Genomic DNA, 18,677 nt, shown 5'->3' with positions numbered 1-18,677 from the left:
AACGAAGGCATGGCGACCGGGAAATCACATCCATCGGCGAGCGTAAATTTCCCCGCGGTGCAAAAACCGGGAAACCGGCTAGCGTTTCGATCTGTTCGCTCGGCACGACCAGGAATTTTCCCAGCGAGTGGTAGCTGGATACCCGGCCATTGACAGGAATTATTAGCAGCGAGCAAGCAAGCTTTTAGAATACGTTTTTGATCCGAAAGAGCATCGAAATAAATTAACCTCGCCATTAACGATTGCAGAAAACACGGCGCTCGTCCTCATCGGATCATAGACGGCGCTAAAAAATTCTTTTTATTCGCGAATCCTGCAATGACAATAACAGGTTTACATCCGGAGTAGATGACGAGCCAATTTTTATCCTTGGACGACGGAACCTGGGTCTATTTTGACCCAAACATAAATTCGCAATCTGGAGATTAAACAAATAAGGTGGAGTGAGGTATGTCCGCCCTAGTTTTTGCAAAGTTGGACTTTAAACTGACGTATTTTCAATCTGGTATGTAAAAGCTTAACGTTCTTAGTATCAAACTCTTGCCACAGTTATTACTGATGAATTAGTATTATGTAGGATTCTAATTTTGCTTGAAAATTATCATTTTGATAGGATATTGTACGAAGTGTCAACTAGGACGCACTTGTCCGTCACTGAGAGTTAAAAATGCTTTCGAACGTTGTTTCAAGTGCTACGGGGCAAGAGAAGAACTATTATTAAGCCTACTACAAAATACTTTTTATTGCATTAAATATATTGTTTAGTTTTACAGTTACCCATACAGTGCGCACTTACCCCACCGTGATAGTACAGACTATTTACGGGGCAAGATCATCTTAGTGTTTTTCTCAATAAATTTTAAAAAATACAATAAAAACGGTTTATTTAATGTAAACCTACATCAATATTTGTTGTACTTACCTAAAATAACAATACAAAATATTGACTGTTTGGCATTGGTTGATTTAAGCGAGGAAGACACTTTTATTCCCGGGCGACATCTATGTCGAATAGTTCATATTAACTTATACTACATTAATAAATACAAACTAGAGAAATTTCGCGTTCATAGTATAATAAAAATAACCAATTAACAGACTTGATCCGTAGACGGACTTACCCAACTCCACCTTACATAATTTAGGCAACTCTGCGCCACAATTTTCACCGCAAAAAATAAATTTATTCTGAAAACAGGTACTAATCTTGAATAAAAAGTGAGTTGCACTGAAAATTCGCGCGATTCCGCGTTCTTATAGTGGCGGTATTGCCGCGATCTCGATTGAATCCGCGTCGAAGCCTATCAAAGGCGTCGTAAAAGAAAAATCACCGGTGAAAGAGGTTGAAGAGGGCGGGCCTGGCCATTTTGATTATTTCTCGAGTTAGTCGGGGATCCAATAACTTCCGGAAGACCTGTTCGTACCATGTGAGAGATGATGTCGAGGAATCGGACTGCTCTCGGGTCAGAAAGCACCGAGAAATGCACTAGAAAGAAGGGTCGATGAAAACCCGATCGCGGCGGCAGCACCGGAAAAATAAAGAGCATCGAAGGAAGTACGAAAAAGGGGTGAAACGACGGCCGAGGAGGGTGGTGAACGGTAGGGGTAGGGGTTGCTGGGAAGTCGGAGAACCGCGGAATTAAAACGTACCGCAAAAGCAAGGTGGTCTGGGTGGCGAATACGAGAGAGAAACGAACAGCGATGGCGCAAAAGGAAGTCGAAGAATATGCGGCAAACAGAATTAGCAGAGAATATTTTTCTCGATGGAAGAGGACGAGGATCGGGAGAATCGAAGTAATCAGGAGGATTGTGGTTAAATGAATTTTCGCAACGACGCCATATTTGTTTCGACAGACTTGCGAAACGTCGATCGTTTCGTTCTCGGTACTGGCGGAATTTATTCGAACGGGATTATTTAACGGCCACCGATAATCACTGGGGGTTTGTGAAATATTACCGTTTCTCGGTAGTATTCGTGTGGTGGGGGATGTTGATATTGGTCGAAAATTGCCGCAGAAAATAGTATTATTGGTTTGGTGAAGTTTTAAATGTTTCTGTCGTGGCATTTTTATGAATTGCGGTGTATCATCGAGAGGTTTGTTGCTGGTGGAGGTATGATATCAGAGAGAATTAATTTGTGGACTATTGACAGTAATGATTGGTCAATTTGTCGTGCAAAACGTACCTGTTACTGGTCAGTCGATTTTTATATTCCTTTATGATCTCTACTGTGTTTTTCTTTATAACAGCAATTTTTGTTTAATTAAATGTATCACTTTGATTTCATGGAATCTTGCGGAATTTATTGGGCTGACAGTCGGAGCGTTAAAAAATTATTTGTAAAATAGAGTGCGAGACTTCGATCACTGGTTTTAGGCCACTTTGATTTCCCGGAGTCTTGTGGAATTTATTGGGCTGACAATCGGAGCGTTAAAAAATGATTTTTGAAATAGAAAGCGAGAGAGAACGAGATATTTTTGTCGTTCATCGAGCGATTTCAACAGTGCCATCAGCGCAAATTGCCATAAACCGCGGCGGCGCACGTGTAGCTCTCGATTTCCCTACCATCGAAGCGAGGACCGTGATTTTCGCAGTTCAAGGGTAAAGTAGTGCGCGAGGATCGCCAGCCCGGTGTCCCGATTATCAAATCGCTGGCGAATATTAGCGAGCCCCTCGGTGCCATGGCAATTTTCACGCGGCATTAGCCCATGTCGCGTTTACCGTAGCGACGCGTCCCGTCAGTTGTAACGTGATCGTTGTTAGTTCGTAAATTAAATTACGCCCGGCTCCGATCCCCGTTTATTGACGAGTAGTACGACTCGCTAATAGGTATAATTAATCGCACAACAAAACCGGAATATCGATCCTCTGGGACGGGACCGACACGTGACCAGATTCCGCATGCCGCGCGTTTCCGAAATCCCGATCGAGCCGCGCAAAACGTTCCGCCGAAAAAGTCGTTAATCAGCGAAACTAGTTTCGCACGCTGATAAACAGACCAAACACGTTCACCTCGTTCCGGTTCCCGCGAATTCTTTCCGCGAGACTTATCGGCACCGATCTTCTCCCTCCGGATACGTGTAGTTCTGTGATCGATCGACTCGGGATAAATATCGAAAGCTGTCGAAAATCGAATAAACAGAAAATTAAACTTCGGAGGGTTTGGTTGGAGGTGCAAATAATTTTTGTGTCACCACTTCTGCCCTAGAAAGATTCCTCACCGATTGCAATGACCTTGAAATATGTTATCAAGGTCATCATTCTGAACAACTTTTCCTTATACAAGTTATCGCCGGATGACTTGGTTTGCGTGATATAAATGATAAATTTGATAAATATGTGATATAACGATGATAAACTTGCAATTTAGGGCAGGGAGGGACGCAGGCCAATGTTTTGAAAAAAATTTTCTTCGATAGTCACTTAAAGTGATTTTTGGAAACGGGAAAGATTCATTCATGGAAAATTTATTTTCTTCACTTCTGGACTTGGATTTATCTTGTGGCAACATTCGTAAAAGATCTGAGTAAACACAGTGTGAAATAGTAACTGTCCGGTGCGTTTTGGAGGCAGTGTTAATGGCGGTTGCTCGACACGACCGCCGCCGACTAAAAAAGCAGGGGAAGTAGCTCCGAGTAGTGGGGCGCGAAAGTTTTCGAGTGGCCTCTCATTTTCATCAGCGGCGATGGCGCGACGAAAGGGCGTCGGGATGAGGAGAGAAAACGTAAGCTGGCTCTCGTGCCTGTCGGATATTACGCGGACGAACGGCGTCGGAATAAGAATCGATCGGCGTTTCCTATCCGCGAAAGAATATATCTCTTATAGGACAGCCGAGAGGCGAAAAGAGAACCGAAAAACGAGGGAAAAAAGAATAGCCGCCACCGAAAAAGAATCGGGATCGAGAAAGAAAAGAAAAAGAGATCGTGTCGAAAACTCGGGCTCAAAGTTTCGAGGCATTGTTTCGAGAGAAAGGACAGTCCCGGGCAACGGGTTTAGGCTATTTCTGAAAATCGATGCACCTGAAAATTGCAGGCCTCGGCGAACAGATTGATCGCGAGCGCGACACGCCGACGATTTTCATCCCGGTTCACGCGACAGCCCCGCAAAAACGGCGACGAAGGGCCGACTTCCCTACAAAGGGACACGCGAAGGGTTGACTGACCTGGCTTTTAATCTCCTACAAAGTCCAGTTTGACCTGGTTCGGTGGCAGACCGTGATCAAAGAGGGCTTTGAGGTCCACCGGCGCTTCGCAGGACCTGGCCGACAATTTTTTTTTAAACGCTCATGATCTTTCAGCCAATATTTATTGTACTTCTGATTTTATGCTCCGAGCTTCGCACGCTACTTAAAACTCCATTTTATACATACTTATCCAGTTTATACATACATTAATAGTATCTCAAGGATTTGAAATATTACATTTTTCTAACCCTGTTGTAGACTCTTCGGGTGCATCACACGTTTACAATATTATCAAAAAAGCAGAGATACGTACATGAAAAACAATTTTCTGATGACTTTTTTCAAGAGTAATGCTAACCTTGAATCAATTTTCACACCAGACCCAAAAGTACAATTTCATTGGAGTGTCTAAATTGTTTATTTGTGGGAGAAGTGTCTCCAAAGTATTCAATTTTCCCTTCTTCATTGAATCTTAAGGATCAAGGAGGACGTGTCAAGCAAAGTGACACCGAAGGGTTCGAACAGAATGGAGACAGAGAATTCACGCGATTCCCCGCGACATGGGACGTTCGAGCGTTTCGCTCGTAAATATCGATCACCGATTACTGGGTCACGGGAAGCAAGACCGCGAGTGCAAAATTCTGCAAGGTGCAAAATCCAGCTGCTACTACAGTCCCGTCTCGCGTGACGAGTGATCTCCGTTCAGGTCTCTGGGTAGCTTCACTGGCCTGTTCAACGAGGATTCAATCTTCTCCGAGCTTCGCCCGTAAATTGTCCCTTCGCCGTCGTCACGTATTCATCGTCGCGAAATCCCCGAGATTAACCATTTATTATACTCGTGACGCTGACTGCGGGTCCTTATGCACTTGCTGCCTCCGAGGTCCTGCGAAGGGCGAGAAAACACCGTTGGAGACTGGAGCGAAGGGATCTGTACAAGGAAGCATATTTACACATTGCCAGAAGTGATAACTAAAATCGTCATCTAATTTCTTGAAACTATTAGTTACAGTTCCTCATAAGTAGATCGTGTATTTTATGCATTTATGGTAAACATGAATAGATTGAATTTAAAAATGCTGCAGCACTGTTCTAAATAATATTTAAATAATACTATGGACAATTTTTATATTGCTTAAAAGTCCACAGTAAAATATTTAAAACAGGGTACTTTTTATGCGCATCTCGTTTAAAATTACTTCGCAATTTGCAAGTTCCCAAAAGCCTGGGAAGATGTCAGTGATCTCTGATAAAAATCATTTATTAGCAAAACAGCCGCATCGACAATATTCACAGGCGCCAACTTCGACTGGGGATAGTTCAGCGAAAAGTTCCGGGCAGTCGATAGCCATCGGGAATCAAACTATCGATTGCGTGGCGCACTCCCGGGGCAAGATTGTTTTTTCCCTCGTTTCAACATCGACTAATTATAAACGAGCAATCAAAACGCACCGCGCGGAACCGAGCCACGTTTTCCCACGTCTGTTTGGAAATGATCTGAGGTCCGATCGGGCCGGCAGGATGATTCGCCGGGCCCGCTAATTGATCAGGAACCATCGTCATTAGGGAACGACGTTTAACGTGATTAAGTCGCCGAATTCGTACGCGATAGCATGCCGTGCCGCTCTTCCCATCCGCAATGAAACGGTAACCGATCAAAAGCTCCGCATTACTTATGGCTGATTGATCGATAGAACGCTCTCTCTCCTTTCCTCTCCTTGCCCTCGCCGTTTCTCTCTTTCCTTTCTCCGATCCTCCCTTCTCCTCTCCCTCTCTTTCCATTTCTCTCTTTCTGTATTTCTCTCGCGCTGAACGTGGAAGCTTTAATTCGACTGCGAGGCGAGCTTTCGATTCCCGGTCATTACGATCGAAACTCTCGTCGCAAATTCAATTCGATCCGCTCGCTACCCGACTGTAGTGTTTGTTGTCGGTCCTCATTTAATCAAGCCGCTCGATTTTCGATGCGTTTACCGGATACCGATGCAGACGACTGTGAACCTACCCGAAACTCGAAACGTTCCGAACTCGTGTCGCGCGGTGCCGGGTCTATCCGGACCCAGAATTTGATTCCTCGAGCATGCCCCTGTCGAATTGTATTTGAACGATCTTGTCGCCGGATCAGTAACCGAATTCTGTTGCTTCGTGTTTCACAAATGATTCTGCTTTGATGCAAAATGTATCGGCATACGGAACTTTCGAAAGATTGTTGATTTTAATCTGTTCTAATCTTATAAAAGAAATATATAAAAAAATCTTCTTAAAAGCCACGCTTATATTAAAATGCACTAAAAAGGAGAAAATAATCTACTTAGACATCACACAGTGACTATAAATAAAAGCGTAGAGCGCTAAACTATGTTGATGTAGTCTTCGTGGGCGCTCCACGCTTGTATTTATAGTCACTAATGTCTAAAAAGATTATTTTCTCCTTTTTAGTGCATTTTAATATAAGCGTGGTTTTTCAAAAAATATTTTTATATATTTCTTTATTTTCTACTTTTTAGTCTTTTTTAAATGGAACGCAAGACACTGGTATGAAATAGTAAGATATATATATATATATATATATATATATGTATATATATATAGAAACGCAAAATATGAAAATACGCGAGATAGAATGAGGGGATGACTCCGAGAGACGACGACTCTTGATGGAGTCCGAAATTGTCCGAAATGGAACTGAATGAACGGAATGAGTCGGAGTGGGAACACGTAGTGGAGTAGGGAGTGCTGGCGCGCGGAGTGGGGATCGCTGAACACACGTTGAAAAATTTCTTTCGTGAATCAAGCCAATTCTGAAGTCCATCCTTTTTTTTATGTATATCTTTTTTTTAATAGAAAAACAGTAAATTTTGAATCCTCGAATGTGGCGGATCTTCCGCTGTTTTTCCGTATTTTGTTCTGTTTACTGTTTCGTTAGGCGATCTTATCGAACGTCGGGAGCCGTCGGGAACGAGAGAGAAAGAGGGACGGAGAGAGAGAGAGAGAAACGAAGCATCAGATCGCGGACAAAGGTAGCCGGTTATCTTCGTGAAACTTTAAATAGCTTTTTCGCAATTCACTCTCCGCCGCGCCCGGTCTCCGCGGCGATAAAAATGCAGAGTTTACAAAGCAGCCGTTACTCTTTAAAGGGGGCAGGGGTGCAATTTTCTTTCGCGGAACGCGAGCTTCTTCTTATTAGCGGGGTTCCAGTGAATTTTGCGATCGTAAATGGAAACAACCCTTACTTACGAGCTCGAGAAGAACCGGTTGCTCTTTCTATTCTCGCTACCTATTCTTGGCTAGCGTGTAATCATCGTGGAATTTCGCAATTGATGTTCCGACCCATAAATTTAGGGGATGAAGCTAGCTAGACCTAGTGCAGTTCACGCTGCACCTGCACCCGCCATTTTTACTGCGTGGTGAACTGTTTCCCGTTTTATTTATTTATTTACCGACGACTGGATCGGTGGACAAACACACGGCCGTTTTCATTGGATAATTTATTGAAATGGTGGCCCAAACGAAATTGAAAAAATTGAATGTATACATACAATTTTAATTAAAATTTTTTTATTGGCGACTTTTATTGATGAAGGTATATATTTTAGGTTAAAGTTATTTTTATATTGTATGCATAATGTTGCCTGCAATGTTTGTTTGCAGTTGCAAATAGCAATTGGTCATAAAAATAATAATAAAAATTCCGTGTAGCCCAATTTGAATTGAAAAATTAATTGCCTTCAATGATTTGATTACCCAAATAAAAATAACGTGATCGATGCTTCGAGTAAGATTTATTTAAAAATTTGTTCAACTTCTTTTACACATTTACAGCCTCGAAGTATACGGCTGAGAGTATTTCAGCAAGCTTTCACGGAATTTTGTGAAGGATTCTAGCGTAACATTTCATAGTCTGAGGAAGTGTGGTGTCACGGCAGGACTTAGGTGAACAAATGCTGTACGGAGGGAAAAATAAGAAGCTATAACGTTCGTTGGGATAAGAGATTGCCGTGGTATCCAGGTTTTAGGGTCAAGGAAGCCGTGAACGTACGCGGCCCGTTCGATTTTCTAATTTCCGGAAGCGCGTTCGCCGAAATGAATGAGCGCCGCGCCGCGCGCTGGTCGACGCTGAATACTTACAGCAGCCGAGCGCGGTCTGACCACCGACGACCCTATCTACTTCGACTCCAATTCTGCCGGGATTCGTGAGTGAAATACGTGACGTCAATGGCTGGAGTCCTTTCGCCAGGGAGCGATGAGCGCTTCAAGTGCTTCCGCAGGGCCAACTTGATCGAAATTCAGCCCTAGTCCGATGATTTCAATCATCGGAACACGAGACCTTACCAGTGACTTCCACCCGAGTCGACTTCGTATCGTGAACTTACTCTTGCAATCTTTCTCGTCCTCTCGGACGAATTTCCGGAACTCGCTAACCATTCACGAAAATCGCACTTCACATGATTTTCTTAATCTATTCGATGTCGGCGAGGTATCTTAATGCAAAACACGTTAATGATAAAACAAATATTTTATATTAAGTGTGGCAAGATTTATTCACAAAGAAGAATATAGTAAAGACTCGTTACATGTTCACTATTAATTGCAACTGTCCAAACAATTTTCTCATTCACTTAAGTAGATGTCTCCGAAGCAAAAGTATACATTCACAAAATGTTTTTCATTGACAGTCCATTGATAACGAATGAATCTTTCCTGCAATTCCTAAAAAGAAAGTAAACAATAAGCAACAAAAACGGTTAAAAGAGTGTTAGAACCGTATCGATAATTCCCGGCAGTCCTAAAGAAAATCCCTCGGATAAAATGTTTTCCATTGATCCGGCGAGCAATTGCCGAGTTCCTGCTGTAATTACAGAACAGCGGCGAATGCGGGTGCGTCTCGTCGTCGGGCACAAACAAATCGACGACGGCGGCGGCAATTGTTCGCGGGGAGACAGTGCAGGCCGAAAAGCGGAGATTTAGCGGATCGTGGACGCACACTTTTCGTCGGAACGGTGCCGGTAGGCGAGCGCACGGGCCACCGCAAGCTCCTGGATCCTCTTAACGTCATTATCTGCTCCGCTGTGCCCGTGAAACGTCCGCACGTGCGACCGTAAATCCGCTTAACAGCGATCGGAGTTTCCATGGTGCTCGCGGCCCCGTGGAAACACTTTCCTGCCTCGGTGTTCCCTGGACGGTTTCCGTTCTTTACATTTGTCTCCTTTCGCTTTTACACGGCCGCTGTGTCTACGCCCGTAATTCACCGAGACCGATCCAAGGGGAACCGGAAATCGAGAAACCCGATGGAGGAAAGCTCACGTTAAATATTTACGACACGGTACTGACCTCAAGAATTTTTTTATATGTCAAGGTCATCCCCTGAATTGTGTTTAAAAGGTTGTATACGAAATTCTTTCGAAATAAACATGTAACGAATCTTTACTGCAGTCGTTTTAATGGATGAATGTTGGCATTGTCCATTTTTTCTCATTTCTTATTTATTTCTTTTTAATCTTAAGATGGAACATGATTGGTACTAATTTCCGCCACCCAGACTCTTCCTGTTTCCCACATATTATCTCCTCCCGTTTCTCTCTACTCAGATTGATCAAAATCGAATCAGAGGCACTACGTGCAGAATAAATTTTCCCGTAGAATCCGAACGACTCCGATAGTCCCGCGCGAACAGACGAGTTCCCGAAGTTGTAACAGCTGAGAGCGAATCCATCAGCACGGACTTGTTAAATTAACGCAATCAATCAAATGGCTGAAGCGTAACGCCGGCTGAATTCTGTTTCAGTTACCTGGAGATATACAACGAGAGGGTGAGAGACCTCCTGAAGCCGTCTTCGAGCGCGAGCGGATTGAGAGTTCGCGAGCATCCTCGACTCGGCCCTTACGTTCAAGGTATCGGCAATCGGAGACGCTCCGTAGTCCCGGATAATTGCGATCTTCGTGGAAACTTACCCCCTCCTCCCAACTCCACCTCTCCTAGATCATCCTTAAACCTTTGTAACCTTACGAGGATTTCTTCGAGATCTTCCAGTCGATTCCTTACACTTCCGATCTAGGATCCTCTCGCGTAGCCGAGATTCCTCTCGGGTTCCCTTGAACTTGATAGACTGCCTTCCACTTATATCTTCAATGATGTTCGATATTTCGATTTTCCTTTCCAATTCCTCTCAATCCCCTTTTATCAAAGACAAAATTCGCCGACTCCCACTCACAGCCTTTCCACTCTCCGAATACTCTCGTGCATTGAGCTTCGGTACAACCGGGTCAATTTTCGAGTCACGAGCTCGCGAACGTACACTCTATTGGGTTATTGATACTTGACACCTTAGGCCGACGACGCTATGTCACGTCAGACGAATATTTTATTTAAGCTGTTCCGACAGCTTTTGCCGGTTGAAACATCGCTATGGTCGCGACAGGTTGCTCAATTTGATAATTGCATGTGTCGCATTCAACGAAGAAGGTGCACATTGACCATCTAGCATAATGCAAATGTTGCTAGGGCTGTGGTCTGAAAAGAATTTAATCGCGATTCTGCTCTGAAAACTTATGATGACGACGCGGGACGTAGTAGAATTAAAAAATTAAATCTTATAAATTCTTGAACTCACATTGTACACACAATGAACAATCTGATTGACATACCTGTCTCTTTCTTTTTATGAATGAGAAATTGGGTCGAAACCACAACATATTCTTGGCCAATGATTGACATACCTGTCTGGACTCTATTCTGACCCGATTTCTGACCCAGTCTGTGAGATAAAAGATCGTCAATAGACCTAGAGTAAGAAGGTGTGGAGTACACAAGTTTTGAGGGTTGTTTTGGGTACAGGATTGACCCACCACGTGGTCCGCACCCTGGGTTCGTTGATGTCCTACGTGGAGGAAGGGACTCGGGCCCGGAAGACAGCGTCGACTCTGCAGAACCCGAGCAGCAGCCGCAGTCACGCTCTGCTGACGATCGCCGTAACCCCGGAGCCGTCGAGCGTCGCTTGCGGCACTTCCTCCGCCTCCGCTTCCTCCTCGACGAGGAGGGGCAAGGGATCCCCGCCACGCGGTGGCAGTAAACTACGCTTGGTCGATCTGGCGGGCAGTGAAAGCGCGGCCACGTGCGGCGGAATCCACCGGCTGAAGGTGAGTCACTCGCCTCAATATAGCATCGTCTTTCGCGAAAATGTAAACTGACCGAGATTGGTACCCTTTGAGTTAGATCATTTTCAAAAATTAATCCCATCATCGTATACAGACACCGAGATTTTTCATGGGTCTTTGTATATTTTTTAGTAGTGAGGACTTAGGGTGCAAGCTTTGTGTTCTTTTGGAATTGTTTTACTTACGATACTATAGCTTCATCAGGGACAAAATACACATTGGTAGTTAGGAAAAAAATTCCAAATGGACATCACTACAATCACCAACGTACAATATGAACATTGTATTTATACAGTATATATTTATTTCCCCTTCATGTACCCTCCAATAAGTTCTAAACGTGTACACCATAGCTCATCCACTTTATTTATTCATTATAAACCCTACAAACCTACAAACTTTCTCATCAGGACCACGCTACTCATTGCAATAGAAAGAGTATAACTGTTATGTACATACAAAAACTGCAGCATATACAAACTTCTTGTTATTACAATACGACAAACAACGTCCTCCAAGAATCCTCGACCCCGAACACCACAAAATCACATTCTTCAATTCTTCATGTTCTTTCACCATAGGACCATCGCCGTATCGCGCGACGTGTAAAAATTTGCGAAAAAGAAGGCTCGCCGTGTTTCTTGCAGGAGGGTGCGAACATAAACAAGAGTCTAGTGGCTCTAGGGAACGTGATATCAGCCCTCGCGGAGAGAGGCTCGACCGGAAGTGGTCCAGGCAGAAGGTTCATCCCTTACAGAGATTCTTCGCTTACTTGGCTGTTGAAGGACGCACTTGGCGGAAATGCCACTACCATTATGCTCGCCAGTAAGTGTCTTCCCTTTGATCTTCCCTTCTTCTGCTCTCACTTTCCCCCGTCCCCTCGACCGCACCCCCTTCCTCCTCTCTTACCCCTGCACCTGTTCTATCGCGTCGCATTTATTCTCGGAAGGCTCCGTTCTCCCGTGCATCCATCCATTAAACGATGATTTACACGTTCAACGAGCGGCTTTCTTTTTCTCTCTGTCTATTTCTCTTCCCGCCTTCTACCCTCGCAACCCTTTCCTTTTTGCTAATCCGTTTTACGCTCGTCCCAGATTCACCCGCGTCCCGTATCCATTTTGAAACGGAGTCATTTTAAATATTTTTTTTCATCGTTCCACGGCTCGGTTGCATTGGTTCCACAATTTAAGCGACGGCTATAGAAAAGAGACTTCAAAATGGCGATAGTTAACTATTCCAATTGGAAAAATACAGTTCATATTACTAGTCATGTCAGAGTTTCATTTAAAATATTGTGAAGAGGTGACTTCTCGTGGAATTCAACGAAATTGTTATTAACAGTGAAATGTCCATTTTAATGATTCCAAATGAAGATTTCGTAGTACGGCAGAAGAAAATTCGATCCTGTGATTGCAATATTTAATTCGGGAAGAGGACGTAAGAGTGGGGGCGTGCAAAAAATTGGCCGTCGCTTTTCCCTCCCCATATTATCCCCCCATAAGCATCCACAACGTCCGGACGCTTAACTCCCTCTCTTTCTTCCTGCCTCTGATTCTCCCATTCCGTTTCTCTCGCTCTCGCTCCGGCTTTCCATAAATTCCGGTTAATTGCCGGAGGAGAATTATTATCGCGAGCCTCTGATTCATGAAATTGTGCCCGGCGATACCGGAGCGCCGACTCCGCCAGGATCGTAATTGGTTTAAATGCTTTTCCAGGCGAGCTAAGGCACGGCCAGATTATAATTCAATAACTGGCGCGAAAAACCGTAGTAACCGGAATTCGGTAAATACGAATAATCCTATCTCAGCTTGTGCCGACGTAGCCTCGATGTACATACAAAGCGGTTGAGAGCGGGCTCTGCGAGCTTAGGGGTTTGTAGTTTTCGGTGGATGCTGTGGAAAATGTTTAATCACTGTACAGCCCAAAAATAGGCTCATTTAGAAATTTATATACTCCTTACGTAATGGGTTATTCAAAAGTACCTTTAGGATGTTGAATGAGAATATCTGTCCAACGCCATGTTTGTTCCTTGTCACTTTCTTGTATTTCTAACCTACAGTGATAGACAATTTTAACAATGGAGTCTGATACGATTGAAGAGCGTGTTAAAGTTGTTAAAATTCATTTTGGAAATCAGTGTTCAATAAAAAATACTGTTCGTGAAAGTGTTGCTAATGACCCATCAACATCAATTCCACGTGGTTCTCAAGAATTGAGCATTTCTTCGAATTGATGTCTGTAAACATGGTCGTGGTGGTCATTTGACAGATATCGTCTTTCGCACATAATTGTCATAGATGATACTTGATAATTAAATAAAAGAAACAATAAAATTAAAAATAGTATGTTTCTTATTTAAAAAAAAAACTTCTTATAGTCTATTTTGGATAACCCTGTATAATATAATAAATACTGCTTATATAAAAGTCAAAGTTTTACGTATGTGTAGCCTAAACAAAATACAGACGTAGTTGAACAACATAATTCATGTCACTTCTCTCAATAATTCCATTTGATACCGTGTATTGATTAAACAATTTCCGAATCCACTTCGTAAAGTGGATCATTATAACGAGCGCTGCAAACCCAGAAAATCTTGGACGCCATTATTCAGCTCTCTGTACATAATCCCGTAGCCGCAGGTCCAAGTACTTAAAATGTCACACAACTAGAAGATCGTTGGATGTCCCGTCAACGTGGCAACGTAGATTATTGGTAGATGGAACTGATTGGATCACGCTCTCTGTTCACACGTAGTTTTCCATGTACATACGTAAACGGTCGCGATAAATCACGTGTCAGCAATGTAACAAGCGGACGTCTTTGGTGTCTTGGTCGAAGAACTGCTGTAGTAAACTTCCGCAAACGGGTCGGCCGTAAATCTTGTAGAATTTAAACGTAGTTAGACACCGCACCGTAGAAAAGTACATACCTAGGTACACAGTGGAGTCTCTTGTTCTGTATGTAACTCTTGCAGGGTCGGCTGAAAATCGTGGTAACCCCGGAGATGAATGAGCACACTTGTGCTCTCTCCGCGGATTGTGCTTCCACCAAAGAATTCTCCCGGAACTAAACAACGCTTTTCTTGACGATCGAGAAATCCTTCCCCGGGATTTCTCTTGGTATTTATGCTCGAATATTTGTCCCTGCGGGCCTTCACAAAATGAACTCGAAAATCTGGTGAAGCATATTAACATTTTATTAATTGTGCTGTACCAAATCTTCTTTTACACAATAAACAAATTTTCCTGAGCAATTGGAAGCAGCAAAATTTGAATATGAACTCGTGAAAAGTGATCTATTGCCTGAAATATGTATATAAAGATATTATCTACAATTCTTTTGAAACTTTTGGCGTTCCTTGTCCTTACAAAATTTGAGAACATTATGATCTTATTTAATATGTACAAATAAAATGATACAGTGTACTAAACTGATAATACGTACAAATAAAATGATACAAATAGTGGGGATGATCTAACAAGACAGACTAGTGTATATATTTAAACAATGCTATTCTAGTTGCTTCGGAAAGAGACTAAGAATGAATTTAGTCCCCGTTTAATCGAGGTTCTACTGTATTCATAAACGGAAAAACGCAATTTCCGTGCGGCTACCCGATTAAAAATGAACCATCTCCGCTTCGATCACGACTTCCAGCCCACCCGTTAGAAGAAAATCCTGTACATAATGTACGTAACGTAGGGTCGGCTTTTTGCTGGATCGCCACGAGGGGATTCGCCGTTGCAATAACTAGAGACACGTTAATTCGGATTATTTGGCCCCGCGGGTCAGCTCGTCGCTCTGATACATTAGAGGATACAATTAACAGCCGGTACTAGAAAAACCACGCGAGCCAATTAGCGATCCTCCTGTATATGTTGTTTATGCGTGGGTGTGTGTGTGTGTCGCGCGGAAACGGAAGAATCCCCGAATATCCCTAGGACCGGGACAGGGACGCGTATAATTAATCGCGGCGAAATATTCCAAACCGCTGATCATCGACGGCTAATTGAATTGCTAATAGCATTCGGGTTTATTATCGAGCGGAGGGGGACGTTTAATATTCAGTGTCTGCGTTTATGATTGACCGCGTATGGGGAACAGAGAGAGAAACGGGCTTTGGACGCAGCACAGGGATCAACCTTTCGGGTGATGGCACTTTGTCGAATTAAATCCGGCCGCCCGGACTGACGTTTTCTCGTTTCAAGGAAGATCGAACCAGTGGCCGATCGAGTGTCCGGATTTTTTCCACAGGAAATGCACGGTCCGACCGCCGCGCCCGGATTCTCGCGATTTTCTCCTTTTTTCGAGTCGACTCAGATCGAGTCAAACGAGCATTTAATTGATCGCTCCGTGAAATTCAATTAGCAGGCTGCGGGTTCTCATGCAAATTTATCTTTTCGATGCTAGGAACCGGTGGGTGGATTCGAGTGACTCGTTCCGGGGTATTTATTTGATAAGTATCGGGAAAATAAATGGAACGTTAAGTAAGTTACGGATGTTATAATTGAATAGATGGGAAACTCTAGAATGTTCTCGTGAATTTTATGTGAGGAAACATTGCGGTACTTCTAGCGTTTGAAATTTAGTAATGAAATTAAGAGTTACCGTAGATGCTGATCAAATTGCACAAATTCCAGATTGTATTGTTCCTTGAATAGACTATAAATTTTGTGAGCGCACTAAATTGATTTTTAGCGATCCTCGTTTTTTTGGTCGGTCTTTAAGTATTGTAGTTGTACGTAGCGTAAACTTAATTTTTTTTTTATCGAACTTATACTTTTGTTGACTTGTTGACAAGAGGGGTTATATTTTATATTCACGATGGTTTTCTTCTTCATCATCTAAAAATTGGATGTCTTTAAAAATATCTTAAAAAATATTTTCAACTTCAGAAAATTAATTTTAATTTAGATTTCGTCTTAGACCCTTTAGTCTGTATATAATCTAATAAGAATTTGACATTTTCTTAAACATTTAGCTTCCTCGAAAAACGCAGGGTGATGACGAGGAACGATAGCGAGTCGTTGTACATACAAATCGTTTGCCGGTTATTGAGACATAAGGGAAAATTGTCAGAATTTGTTGGACAGCGTCATTAAGGTCGTTGGTCGTCGGATCGCGAGAAAAACGCGGAATGATCGAAAGTGAATTGCATTCGTCGTCGGTTCGCTCGCGGGCTGTCGAATCGTGGTCGCGGCGGTGGACGCGAGCCCGCTCGAACACGTTCCTGTTAATTACCACCTGTTCTCTGCACCGTTGCACCCCGTTTTCCAGCGATATCGCCAGCAAGCGGCAGCTACAACGAAACCGCGCACACCCTGCGATTCGCGCAAAGGGCGCAGAGCGTGGTCAACCGGCCGGTGGTCAACGAGGATCCCGTGGCCAGGGTCATTCGGGAGCTGAGGGACGAGGTCGCCAGGCTCAAGTCCCTTTTACTCGAGAAGGTAAGGTCACTCTACCAAAAAACGCACTAAAAAGTATAAAATAATTTCCATTTAATATATGTGAATACACACGAACTTAAAATTGAAAATTTTCGACACTGGAAATTACGAAAATCCTTAAATTGTTCTAAATACTAATATATTTATATTTAAATAATATATTTGCGCCGCCTCTGAAAAGATTGTATTGTATTTTTTAAAATTTGTATTTGAACTAGAATTTGAATCTGCATCTATTTTATCTATTTTATCATCGCAAATAAAATCGTAATTAATAAAGAAATGTAAAATTTTTTTGCACGGGACCATCCCGGGAACGTACTCTACAAGATGCAAAAGGTTTCGTTCCGATTGGTCCATTCATCTCGGCGTAATCGGTGAACATACATAGAAAAAAAAAGCGAAAAAAAAGGCATATACAGATCGAATTGAGTAACCTCCTCCTTTTTCAGAGGAGAAGTCGGTTAAAAACAAACCATTTTCGTATGACAGTTATATAATTATGGTATCTTTACAAAAGTTTTCCAGAAATCCATTAATGATATCGAAATTATATGTAGACTGCGGATCTTTATGCACAATAAAAATTGTCTGAAATTGTCAAGAAATAGAAACTACATTGAATGTTATTTCTTGCCGTAATGATTTTAATAGATAAGAAATCATATATCGACATCTTCAGTTTTTCAAATTTTTCAATTTCGTCTACTCAATTTTGCCATAAGTGCATAAAGATTCGCAGGAATCAAGGGCATTTTTTAAGTTAGTTCATTTACTTGTTGGACAGTGAAGTTCGGGACTTCGTCATAATTTTGTGCTCTTGAATCTGTCGCAGCAATCAGTTCTCGATTGGCGAGATGACAATGCTCGAAACAGCTTATGAAAGTCGATGGGCGAGGAGGTTCTCAATCCGATTCCGCTTATAGGAATGATACAGGAAAATCGGTGGCCGGTGTAATGGAATCATAAAGAGAAATTCGATCGAGGCTAGTGGACGGCGGATTATGTAACTTGTGCAAGGATATTGTAAAATTCGCGTTCGACCGATGGAAAATGGAGCGGTAATGTGAATCACTCATTAAGCGGGCGCGCACCTGCGAACTGTATTTTATCAGCAATCGTTCGTTCGTTTTCGAGTTGAACCCCGGGCGCGGAACCGCTGGCGGTCGGTCAATGAGTATCAAATAAACGATCCATGCATTTCATTTGCGTAATGACGTTTCGACGCGAGTTTATACCGATAATAAACTCGAGCGATTTATCCGTTCCCGATTCGCCGTTCTACGGGGGTTCGCCGGCCACCGGGCACATTTTGTAATCGGTCGATTGCAAATCAGCTCCGATTATAAATAGACGCCTCCCAATTTCCCTGGTGGAATCTCGCGCCGTTTCACGGAGTATTTGCTAATTTATTTTTCTGTTTGCACCCTCGGATGTAACGCGACGCCGTTTGTCGAGCGAGCGCCGAAAAGTGCCATTGTTGCGGCTTGTTTATCGCGAACACTTTATGTAAACGCGGGCTGCCCGGGATAATGATTTTCCTGGCGCGTCCTTGCCGCTGTTGCATCGGCTGTTAGAGAATCAACAGGGTATACATGGTGTCCCAAAAATGTTGTAGTTCCATGAAATGAGCGATTCCTGAGGTCATTTGTAGTAACTTTTTCCTTTGCGAAAATGTTCTTCGCCGTTTCGTTAAGGAGTTATTCACGAAAAACTCGGACCAATCAGAGACCGGCTACTATGGACGGATTCCGGCTAATTAAGCCGCGGAGAACATTTTCGCAAAGGAAAAAGTGACTTCAAATGATCTTGGGAATCAGCCCTTTGGAGGAAGTACATTTTTTTGGGAAACCCTGTATTACAACTGAAACCCCCAAAAACAACAACTTGTACAC

At 42.9% G+C, this 18,677-nt stretch overlaps 1 protein-coding gene across 2 annotated transcripts in view; it reads left to right on the top strand.

Annotated features, from left to right (window-relative positions):
- The window catches only part of LOC143210285 (uncharacterized), a 41,380-nt gene that overhangs the window by 17,083 nt on the left and 5,620 nt on the right, over positions 1–18,677 (top strand). The window contains exons 4-7 of one of the 2 annotated variants that reach the window (XM_076427015.1): positions 9,963–10,069; positions 11,013–11,314; positions 11,914–12,157; positions 16,613–16,782. In XM_076427015.1, coding sequence (XP_076283130.1) covers positions 9,963–10,069; positions 11,013–11,314; positions 11,914–12,157; positions 16,613–16,782 — 823 coding nt within the window. The remainder of the gene's footprint in view (positions 1–9,962; positions 10,070–11,012; positions 11,315–11,913; positions 12,158–16,612; positions 16,783–18,677) is intronic. The other variant, XM_076427017.1, reaches the window with a different exon arrangement.

The sequence above is a fragment of the Lasioglossum baleicum genome, chromosome 7 (genome assembly GCF_051020765.1).
Source record: "Lasioglossum baleicum chromosome 7, iyLasBale1, whole genome shotgun sequence".
NCBI classification, from domain to species: domain Eukaryota; kingdom Metazoa; phylum Arthropoda; class Insecta; order Hymenoptera; family Halictidae; genus Lasioglossum; species Lasioglossum baleicum.
Note: the sequence above shows the minus strand (reverse complement) of the source record. Positions and strands in the feature narration are given on the sequence as shown.